Source organism: Opisthorchis viverrini, assembly GCF_000715545.1.
Source record: "Opisthorchis viverrini unplaced genomic scaffold opera_v5_265, whole genome shotgun sequence".
In the NCBI taxonomy this organism is placed as follows: Eukaryota; Metazoa; Platyhelminthes; class Trematoda; order Opisthorchiida; family Opisthorchiidae; genus Opisthorchis; species Opisthorchis viverrini.
In genome coordinates this window covers 124,193-136,334 of record NW_008751920.1, presented here as the reverse complement: position 1 = coordinate 136,334, position 12,142 = coordinate 124,193, and the positions used below count along the sequence as shown (strand labels likewise).

The window sequence follows — 12,142 nt, the reverse complement described above, 5'->3', positions numbered from 1 at the left end:
TCATATTTGATCGCACAACATCTCCGGTTATTTCAGCTTACCCCTGAAAGACACCTCTGAAGGGAAGCCAGTTCCCTGGATGGTCTAATTTGGAATTCTCTGACATCTACAATCCCACGAAGGAAGTTTATTCAAGAGTGGCAGCGAAATCTCTTTCGCTCTCATAGCATTCGGGATTATGTTGTACGATGCATTACTTATTTGCTGTATCAAATATGGTCATTAGGATGCCCGCATGAACACATGGAAGAGTTATCTGTTTGTTATTTCCATGTATCTAGAGGAACTGAACTATCATTTAAAACCTTCAGTTGAACAAATGTTTCTGTACAACGAGACACCGGTACCCGAAATTCTTGTTTCTTTACTCCCAGCGTGAAGGGAATTCAGAATAGTTTAGAGACATTGACTACTAACTTCCTTACTCGTATGATATTCTATTCCTCATAAATGTATACATATTCGTATGTTAACCAATGTAAACGAGGTGCAACGGAACGAGCCTGTGTTCATCGTGCACTAGTGAAACTGGTTGTCTGTGTAACATAGAGGTTGAAACAAACAATGTGAGAGAGAAAAACAGGACAAAAGTTTTGCTTGCATGTTATCGGAAAGAGGGTTGGGTTGTTCTGTAAAGTTTCAGGACCACAGCCTTAGATCAAGTAGTTTCTGTCACGGAGGTAACGTACAGTAGTGCACACGCATATACATTGTCCATAAACATTTGAGCCTTACGTCAGAGTTAGGTTCGGTGAGATCAACGAAGAAATCGTGGTAGCTCGCAGAAGGTAGGGCTTTCTATTGAGTCTGAGACAGAATGTTGTGATATGAGGTTACCCAAATCGAACTTCTTGCCCACCGAATGCGTGATACTCCTGGGGGCAGACATCTCAGTTGGTTCTGAACATGTGACGTTGGTTTGGAAAGGGTGTACTTGATAGTCGCTTGTCCGTGATGGGTTTCCGCATCCTCCTCCCCAGGCTGCAACGGCCGCCACCGCAGCTGCTGCTGCTACGGTGGAGAAACTGTTTGATTGGTCGGGTTGTGACGCGATCATTGGTGGTGAGGCGATCCCTGAATCTGTTGATAATGTGCTAGGTTGGGGGCAACCAGACGGTGGCCAAGTCACGGGTTGCGAAGGCTCTACTCCGTAGAACGGTAAGGAGTCAGTTGAATTAAGCCACACCGTAGATTGGTCAGTCGGTTGACAAGAGCGCTGATATGACATAGGTGGAGGGTTTTTCTCCAGGGAGTTCAGAAAATGTCCTTCAAATAGTGCCGGATCATCTGGTCGTAGCACGTGGGCGTCAAACAAGTTGTTGTGTGTCATCTCAGGATAACGAGTTTCCAACACGTGCTTAGCACCCATTTGTCCGCCTTCGTTTTCATCGTACTTTGGCCTAGAATAACGAAAACCCTCGGCATCCGTGTCGTACGCTGTTGGTTGTGAAGTCAACCGCACAGTCCCTCTATGATTGGCATAAGCTTCCGTAAGGTGGGTGTCATTGGAATACTTTGCGTCCGCATTTGGCGTAGTTTTGTGGTTTTCTGAGACGGAAGGCTGTCATAAAAAAGGGGGCGTGCATTGCATTTTCAATTAGTTAATGAAAGTAGTCTGTGTTATATAGGTCTGGGGGTTTCATAAATGAATTGATCTCGATAAACGTGTTCCCCAAATGGTGCCGAAACAAAACAAAGTAATAGAGCTTCCTGAATTTACATACCCCTATTTATTCTCATTTTGTAGTTCGGCGAACCAGTTTACTGAAAAAAACAACCTCCAGTCGCATAGACTGCTTCTGTAACATGATGGGGATTTTGGGCTAGTGAAGTGTATAGTCAATGGTCATGGTGACTGGAATGTTGCTGTGACGCAGAACTGCCTTACAGAGCAGACGCTGCAAGCCTGCTTCAGTCGCTGATCAGCAGTGCCAACTGGGAGACTTCAGTGGCGCGGGGCCCAACTGCCTTGAAGAAAATTCACACGCATAGTCTTTGGCGAGTGCTTTGAAAGCTATAGACAGACAGAGGATAGGAGAGATAGATACAAATTTTTTTTGCCATTGAAATTTCGTTTTGAATAGCGATAGCATGCAATTTCAATTGCGTAGAAGATTTTGTTGGCTTACTGTGGATTCAGATTGCAGCCATTTGTCGTCAGAAGAACTGGAATCAGTAACATATTGTTGGGCAACTAAAAGGACCTGTCCACAATATTTGAAGATATATGCACACATATGTTAATACTCTAAACCATATAATTCATACGTGAGCATCCCGGTAAAAGGTCACTTCTTACCAGGTGACCGTCATCCACATTGCGTGGCCAACCTGTAACTGCCGCTGGTCTGGATAGTGTGTCCGGTTTCTCACTGGACACGCCAAAACGACTCCAAACACAATGAATTGGTGCGTCTGACTGGTCAGGATGGGTGGAAATGACGTTGGATTTCGGTGAATTGTCTGAGGCTGACGGTTTGACGGAACTGGGTGGCGTGCAGCTGTGGAGTCTCTCTTTTCCTTCTCTTCGCCATTTCGCCCTCCTGTTAGAAAACCATACTTGGATTCGGGCTTCTGGAAGAAGCATCGACTCTGCCAGTTGTTCCCGAACACTCACATCCGGATAGTGGGTACGTTCGAATTCTAAAAATTTGAAACAGAAAAGGATAGACATTCTCTAAATCAGTCATCATCACTAAGACACGATTTTGTTAGTAAATCAAATAGTAATCATCTACGAGGCTCATGTGAGTAACACCTAAATGGAGTTATCTGAGGAACACAAACATACCTCTTTCCAATAGATCCAGTTGTTCTGAGGTGAATGCAGTCCTGCTGCGTTGCGATTTCCTAGTCTCTTCAGATTCACTATTCGTATCACTGGTTTCTTTTTTTGCAGCGTTTGGTGAGGCATCACTCATCTTCACGTTTTGAGCTATTTCAGTCTGATCTGTCGCATTTAGGTCGCATTCGGCCTCAGAGAGCCTATCCGTCTGAAATAACGGTTGGCTCGGATGTGCATGCGAGGACCCAGGCTCGTGCTCACCACTGGAATGTCTGCCGTATAGATTAGCTTGCAACATATCGTCCACGTCATCCAGTATATACGAAGTGTATGGTGCTTTGCCCTTAGACTTGTTCCTTCCTTGCTGCAGTTCAAGAGGGATACTCCCTGGGCTTTTGATCCCACCGGAATTATCATTGTTCGGGGACCAGAGAGTTCCCGGTGGATTTGCAAGCCGAGAGTCTGAAGAAAGAGGTTTGGAATAGTTGAGTAAATGGAACTGATAACAGTAGTATGAAAACAACTGAAAAAAGGATAAAAGGTAGCACATGTATTCATCTTACAACAAAAAGAAAATTTGGTTATCACTATGAATAGTAATTTCTCAAATAATGCAGTCAAAGTGTTTTTCATGCCTAACAAACTGTTGTTGAATTGTTTTTTTAGAAAAAATGCAAGGCGTGGAAAGCCATCTTTCCGAAGTGAATGAATACTTTGACAAGGAAACTGTTGAGTTTGCCGTTGTAGGAAAAACGTTGGATTGTCTGTATGCGATTGGCGGTCGTTAAAGTTTAACCAATCGTTGTCATGCCCAATACTGATGGTACTTTCGGTCCTCAAGTCGTGGATGAATCTCACCAGTAGGCAACATGACCTTCTACAGGATGTTTTTGGCTTTTAAGCATACTTCAAACCCGAAATCGAGTAAGCAAGACATTGAAGTAACGATAATTTATTCGAGTGGATTGTAAATCCGGGGTATTCTGGACCCTCCATCTCGAAGCGCTACCATCATTTCTGATATTTTAAAATTCGCTGGCGGTGTCAGGTAGACAGGAAGATTCTAACCAGTGAGTTGGTCGCTCGTTTCCGAGTTACCTGTTGGCACAGATGTTCTTTCGAAATGCAGCAGACAGACAGCCGTTTGAGAAAACTAACTTTCGCCTGAAGAGCGATGATCTAGAGTCCTGAAGTAATCAGGATGTATTTTTGTTAACTGGATGGCAGTCAGTGTTAACACGTCAGAACCATATTTGATTAGCTTCAATAATGCGCGTCCTTTAGGTGTGGCGTGTCGTAATTTTGAAAGCAAGAATTTTGAGTAAATACAGTTGAATGAAACACGCATGAGAGGAATTCAGAAACATCTGTTGCACCCATTTTTCAGGGGACCTGACTTGAGGTTGACAGAAAGTTTGGTGAGAAGCACTAAATGGCTTACTGCCATCAGAAACATGCTCATTTGCCCTTGCGACAATTCATCTGATGTTCATTGGGTGCGTTTTGCTGTCTAAGCAGAAATTACTTCGATTTTTCTGGTTTTGAAAATTCCGCACAACAACCACTTAGCCACTTCTTGCTCACATACGATGATAGTAGTGTGTGGAACTTTCGAAATTTTAATGGGTGTCTCATCTTGCAGTGAGTGATGGAAACCTTGAAGCACTTCACAGAATCATAAACAGAGCACATCTGAAGGGTCTCCGAGACCCTTCTAGCTATCGGTTTAAGAGCATGCCGTTGTGGCATAATGATTCCCCTATGGATAACGACGTCTCGGATGAAAGGACAATGCTTAGATGCAGTGGCGGTGTGCAGCATCCAGACTTAGCCAGTGTGCTCATTTCCGAGGTTGTAACAACTGGTACGTTTTTCGGTTTATCACTAATTCTAGTCTCAGCTATTCGACAGTAATCAAATGCCTATCTTTCCAACGTCTTATTTTCTATAGCCTAATCTCTATTTACATAGAAAACACAGAAAATGATGCATCATAAATCTACAAAGGGTGCAAACCGTTGCGCCAAATGGGGCTTCCTACTTTGAACGGTGTGTGAATTTCATGTGAATGAGCTTAGTATCAGATACAATCAAAATCCCTCATTTTTACTCAGACAGATACCAGTCTGGACTAGCTGCTCGCATAAGGGCACTATATACTTGAGAGTGACGATTTTTGTGAAAAATATCAACTGCTTACCAATGAGCGAGGTCGCTTCTGCCTTCTGTGTACTAGCGGCGTAGTTAGGGAACGTCGTTGACTTTAGAACCTGAGCTAGATCTGAAGTTGAATTCCGCTTTGCATCCGTCTTGACACGTTTAAAAACACTGTCCTCAGTTAGAGATGCCACCAGTTCTTTCAGTTTTCTTGTCGAATCTGTGCTTACCTCCATCGGCGCGAGGGTAGACGGTAGTAAATGACCAATCGATTTGGATTGAATGAATTGATGCTCCGAATCATTTGTCACTTTCGTAAACGTCCCTTGATCTTGCGGATGTAGTTTTTCTGACACCTCACTGGCGTAGGTTTGTTTGTCGGAAACACTGGTTTGTCTTGTACGCTTATACCGATTATTGTTCGCCACATCCAGTGTATGCGAGTCGAGGTTGAATCTTTCTGAGAACGAAGCATCCTCTTTCGTATGAGTGTTGGTTGCCTGTCGCATAGAAATGGGGAATCCAGCGGATGCGACGCAATCTGGATAGGGGAAAAGTTTGCCTGTGGTGGGTGCATCTAGCAGATCAGGTGAGTGGAATGTTGGATAGCCCACACCATAATGTGATGCATTTTGACTAGTCGAATGGTGATGGTACCAGGATGACCAGGCAGCCGGATGAAGGAGATTGGAGAAGGTATCGTAAGTACCACCATTTTGTGAGCTGGAGCTTTCAAGCATATGGCTGTTTACCGCAGACTGACTAATGGACATGAGGCTGGTATCCTGAACCAAACGTGAATTAGCTAGCTGTGGTTGGTAGTGTGACGAATGTTGGGCGGCCGCTGCCATGGCTGCCGCGGCAGCGAACGCTGCGGAATGTGAGTGAGAGAAGTTGTTCGAAAGTCGACCGGTTTTGGTGTTGGGTGTTGCGGTTCCATAGTGAGCTGTCAGGGGTAATGGATAGAGTTGCTGACTAGCATTCATATTTACCGCATCACGCTGAGGATGTAGTTCAGCTTGTTGAAGGTCGAGTGGGGTTGACTCTGGATGGAGTAGGTGACGTTGTTGAAACAGACCAAATGGATCAGTGACAGACGGTGGGGACTGATGCTGGTGAAGATAAGGTTGTTGATGTTGCAAATGCCCTGATTGTCCGTTCTGTGGTGCACAGCTGGGAACTGCAGTCCGTGAATTCGGGCTTGGTTTTACATTAGGACTCTGACCAAGATTAGAGCGGAGCAAACCACTTTGCCCTTCTAATGACCGATTTAATATTGGACTCAGGTGGGACTGATCACTGCATACATTACGTAATACCCGGTTGATGGAGGACACCTGAAACATGAATGTGCACATTAAGAAAAGCATTTGTGTTCTGTGAACATAATTAACAATTAAACTATGGGCTATACGTGTAAACGTTTGAAACAGTATACTAGTCCTGTTAGTTGGTCCGCTAACAAAGTTCACTTGTCATAGGGTAACCCAGTTACTATCAGCTGGAATTCCTGTTTGTAAGTTTCATGGTACCAACAAGTTCATTTGCAAACTAGGTTATAACTCCAGTTGCCTGCATTTACGTTTTCAGGTAGAAAATAAGATTGATGAAAGTGGGGGGTGCCCACCCGATGAGCCCAGGAACAGCAGGAACAGTAGATGGTAGCCGAAGTGCTCTTATCAACTTCAGGTGTCACGTAAAAGAGGCATTGTACTGTGTTTAGACAGTCTTATTGATTCGTCATAGACTATTTTCAAAAAGAAATACAGTAATCTCCTTTGAGGAAAGAGGAGCACAGGGGGGAAGCAAAATTTTCCTTAGGCAGACGGATTCGGTGATATCTGCTCCGAGCAGACAAGCCCAGCAGAACCGGAGGAAAAACAGTAATGTTTTCGCCTATTCAGATATATTACTCGGATTAGGCTTCACATAATTGACGTCACAAGCACTGATTATACATTAACCCGTCACACTACTGAGCTGTTTTTTTATTCGATCACACCTTCGCCGTAAAAATCCAATCTGCTTCCATGTCCACTACTACTTAACTATCGGGTCCTCCGTAAGAGTGGATGGATAAGCAGACAAAAACTTCTGACTGTTCGCTGGTAGTCAGAAGCTTGTTCGAATTGGTTCCACCACCGTTATGGCCAATAATTCAGCCTGAGGTTCACATAGTTCACAGATGAAATATCAACTACCTGTACTACACATGAGGCATAGAATGAAACAAGGCACGATAATGCCATATTCCTCCTGCAGTAACCAGTGTTTTTAGTCTTTTTCAAGTCAAAACAGCTGAACACGTTACTTCCCACTAGCCTATGTGACGAGGTTTGACGGGCATTGCATGGGTTTCTCATACTGTTCTTTCATTGTTATGTGACCTCAGCCCAGTAATAAATGCTTGAAACGATCATGTCAGAGTTACTCAACGATTCTTTCCAACCATTACAAACACGGATGTAAATGAAACTTCATTACCCCAGATTTGGATTATTTATTAGAACGAAATGTTGCTACGGCGCACAGTCGCGTTTTTCAGACTGGACAAAACAAAAAGCCACGAGTACCAGGGTGAAGTCTCACCAGAAATTAGATTACGCTCAGTGTCACTGTGGTATCACATCTGAATGCTCCCTTAAAAGACCAATCTTGAGGCGGGTTCCACCTGCTCGTGGTAAAATTCCTCTTGTGACAATAAAAGCCAGTGATTTGAATGAAACACTCCCGTGTTGCGATAAATATTCTTCAGGTCCTTTGCAAATGCCCTTTTCAAAGTTGGGTTCACTGTGTAGTGCTGAGTGAAATAAAACTATTTACCCAAAATAGTGTCTGATAGCGGCTTTGAGGACGCGGATTCAGGCGTCCTTTTACCATGCAACTCTGTAGACAGACAAACCCACCCATTCAGCATTTCTCTTTCACTAAATGTCCATCCACCCATCCGCAATTACTTCAACTATTTGAACATTTACTGGTTTGTTTTAAAAATTCCGCTGTTTTATGAACGTCTTCTGGACAATCCTCAGTTGTAGACGCGATACACTAATACTCATAAGGTTGCTGAAAATTCTTCGACGACCCACGCCCGGTTATGCCCTTCTTGAGGCTCATCAGGTAGGTGCATCTACAACATGAGGCGGTCTGATGCAGCACTTTTAGTCGTTTGAAAACATCCTAAACGGGAGATTCAGCTTGGTCCCAGGTGGGTTTCTCGCAAAGCCAAATTTGTTTGCAAATGAGTGCACTTCGCCAATTAACTGGTTTATTTAAAACTTCAGCTGTCTGACAGCGGAAGCACGTTCCAGTATATGGTTGCAGCACTTTTACCGTTTTGCCTGATGTGACACAAATAAGCTGTGTTCGATTTCGGCCTTCATAACGATAGTTTAATAATGCCGTGCTAATAAAGTGTGTGTGGCACATCTATCCATTAACATACCGCTCGTAAGATTAATGCGGTTTTTACTTCTGTTTTTCCACAAATAAATGGTTGACTGATTCGTGCAGATAAAGCAGCGTGTACTTCGTCCAGGCCATCTGTTTTCTAACCCAAATTTAGGAGTAATTCCTCTTCTGCCTAACCACAATTCGAACCATAACAAACTCCGCTCATAATCACTTGTATTATCAAAACTGAGCTTCAGAGTAACATCCTATGAAGAGCTCAACTATCTGACAGCACAATGAAAGATATCCACGTTCTGTGTGATGTGTGTCCGTGCAGATGGTGTCCCAAGGTTAATGAAATAACTGAGAAAACTGTAAAATATTGTCTTCAAACAGTAAATTTCACCACCTAGATACAGAACTACCTGAACTCACTTCAAAGCAAACGGCAGGTCGCGTAAAATTTTACCCAATTTTTCTCTAGTTTAATTGTCAATAACTAGTCAAAACTCTGAATAATTAAGTGAAGTTAATTTTTGATAAGTCAAATGCTTAAAGCGATTACTGGAACGAAATTCGAAGAGTCTGAATGCGTTCCGATAAGAAACAGACGATAGAGGGAAGACGTTCCGTCACAATTCAGGGTGCCAGGTCAGTAGATAGAGTGAGGAATCAGCAATGCCTGATGGTCTTCATGACTACATACGTTAGAATAGTTGGTCGATTCTGGCGGCGACACTCCAATAAGAAAACATGGAGTTATGCTGGTCTGACCTCAAGAAGGTCTGACTTCTGCTTCGTTGTATCATGCTCTCTGGATTTCTGTCTCACCAAAAATCTCTTGGTAAAAAAAATAACGCCAAATGTGCGTGAAATTTAGCACCAGCGAGCGAAAACTGAGATAATCGATTTCCTCAAAAGGATTTGGGGAATTGTCAATTGTGCTGTTGTCTGGACGCACCGCCACTTCCGACCAAAGCCCCTCATGGGAGCTTTGGGGCAAATTGGCGCATCTTTCCAAAATTTATCAAGAGGACAGTAGTAAGGTGCGATCCCACACAGTGCCACTTTTTCTCACATTTTCTTCAAACAGTAGCCTATTATTAGTGAACTGATTCCCCCACTATGACCAAAAGTTGCACCATTCAATTGATTAGGATGGGCTATATCGCGAAAAACATAGACAGTTCTATAATAATTCTTAAGGGATCACCAGGACTAATTTTTTCTTCACAATTTCATTTTATTCCTTTCATTATGGCCAACACAAAGGAAACGGCAGTCCGCATAATTCTCGTCGATCAGACACCCCTTCACCACGTGCATGCACAGAAACAGTAACTGAGTCAGTAGAGCTGGTGATTTCCTGCACAAACACAGAGCAGCTTGGGGTACTCAGTCTACTGAATGGTTTGGGGCAGAGAGTACGAGCCGGACGTGGTGGCGCTTGACCGCCTTTCGAAACAACTCGGATGTGCAGTGAAGTGGAATGAGCTGAAACTTGGTTACATGCCGATTCAAGAAGCCCCATCTCCTCTGTCATAGAGGTTTGAAGTAGTCATCTAAGGAACACGCGAAAGGCGCTTTAAAGGACTATGCGTGTGTTCGGTTATTTGTGCTTCGCTCGGGGAGCTCAGTGTATGGGCGTTGGTTCTGCGCTCACTCCGTACGTACCAAAAGCTTTGAATCAGTCACGTAAACAGCAGCTCGTTCAACTCGGGTTTCTCTTCTTTTCAAGTTGGTTCTGTAGCACTCACTGGTAAATTTAAGCCAAAGAAAGCCTTATCTGAAAGGTGTATTTAGCTTAGTCTTCTGAAACGGTAAATTCTCGGTTTCCATTCTGTCTACCAACAGAATAAGTTCATGCCTCCATTGTTTCTACAACCAGTGGGTTAGTGTGTTTTTTTCCTAACAAAATCTACTGTAAATAATGGGTGTTCGGGTACGAATACGAGATTCTGTTTTGGTCAAAATTTGTTCCACTGTTGGTTTGTCTCTTCTCATTTCTGTTCCTCGAATTTCATTTAAAACAGTACCAGATCTTCTCAGTAAACTGGAACATGGTTTGGACAGATTGGGTTTGATAAATCCACCAATTTTTTTTACGAAACCTCTCTGAAACCATACTAGTTCTTGATCAGTAAGCCCTTTTTGCCCACTTTTTGTTGCCAGATGTATTAACCTGCCTAGGTACCCATGGATTCTGGATTACAGTAAACCAGTTCTTACACAGCAGATACCAGTGAAAACCATCCATTGGCTTCCTGAAAACCTAGTTACTTATGACAGGAGATAAACCCACGATGTTTGATGCTGCCTAGGTACCCATGGATTCTGGATTACAGTAAACCAGTTCTTACACAGCAGATACCAGTGAAAACCATCCACTGGCTTCCTGAAAACCTAGTTACTTATGACAGGAGATAAACCCACGAATGTTTGATGTTTTTTTTTAACGTGCGACTGCTTTCACCTCAATTTCGAACCGACACTCAGCAGGTGCACTCAAGCCCAGCATGGTGTAACTGTGCAAATGAACAGCCTGATGAGGCCAACTTTGGTTTTGGTATTTTATGAGACAGCAAAGTGTTCGTTAGTTACTATTCGCTGTCAGGTCACGGGCAATCGCTTTGAAGTTCAAATGAAATAGGGCTGGAAGTCATTCCCTTTAGAGGTACACAAACTTACTAGTTATACAAGCCACTTGTTTTGTGAGCTTCGGCAAAGCAAATTCTGTTATTCTCTCGAATTTGCCAAAGGAAACAACTGGGGAAACTGTGTATAGTCATCACGTAAATAAGCGAAAACGTGATGTTCATCTTTGCAACCGCTAATTTAGTAAATAGACTCCAAAGCAATAGTAAACCAATGCTTGGAATGGTTCCATCTTCTGGATAACACAGCCTTTCTAACTAAGACAATGGGTGCAACTGGTTGGCCATAACTGCAAATTTACTGGGAACATGTACCACGTCAAATTTATCAGCTACCTTGTCCTATGTCTGTCAATCCAAAACTGCTGATTTCCATAAGCCTCGTCTAGTCTAAGCTGGAGTGCACTTTCTTCCCTAATCGTTCTCCTTGACAGCTTTTCACAAGGTGGTTTATGTAGAAATAAGTGATACCGATAAGGAACTCACACTTGGAATGTTCTCCGGTGTGCAAACACCTTCTTGCAACAGTCGGTCTCTTATTTCCCAGGCAAAAATTGATGGACATTCTCGTTTGTAGTGCGCAATCTTGAGGACAACCATGTTTGTGGCTACTCGAGGTTTGCTGCCTCCGATAGCCTTTGGTCTAATTGAGCCTGTTTCGTAGTAGCGACACAATATTTTCGATACGCACCCATTAGAAACTTGAAGGATTCGGGATATATCACAAGGACGTGCGCCGGAGTGTGCCAGTTCGATAATGCGTTGGCGGGTGCTGTCGGGCAGTGGGCGGCCATTTACAAACATCCCTCCAAGTTGATTAACACCAGAATGTCCTGTGTGAAGGGAAATCATTGTAAACGTTAAACGAGAAATTAAGAGAGGTGAGTACAATGGGAGGGAGACTCAAGAACGTGTACCGTTTCCAGTAGTGTTTCATCTGGCAAATTACATTTGGGTTGCCCGTTGTCAAGGTCTGGGCTCAGGAAAATCAATTATTTGGAGTTTCTGGTGAATGGGAAACTTGCTGGACAAAGTGGAGCCCGTTATTTCAAATGAACGTAAGAAATGTTGAACCCGCTTTCTCTATCGACATGGATTTGTCCGGGTCCTTGCTTTCCTGTCGCCATTGTTCACCATTTACTACATTTAACCG

General features: G+C 43.4%; 1 protein-coding gene across 1 annotated transcript; it reads right to left on the bottom strand.

Annotated features, from left to right (window-relative positions):
• Positions 1 to 757: 757 nt before the first annotated feature.
• Positions 758 to 11,841, bottom strand: T265_09221 (hypothetical protein; the record flags this gene model as incomplete). Its single annotated transcript, XM_009175240.1, has 5 exons — positions 758 to 1,561; positions 2,399 to 2,643; positions 2,792 to 3,247; positions 4,986 to 6,279; positions 11,476 to 11,841. 5 exons carry the CDS (start codon positions 11,839 to 11,841, stop codon positions 758 to 760), a joined length of 3,165 nt encoding a protein of 1,054 aa, XP_009173504.1.
• Positions 11,842 to 12,142: the final 301 nt, after the last annotated feature.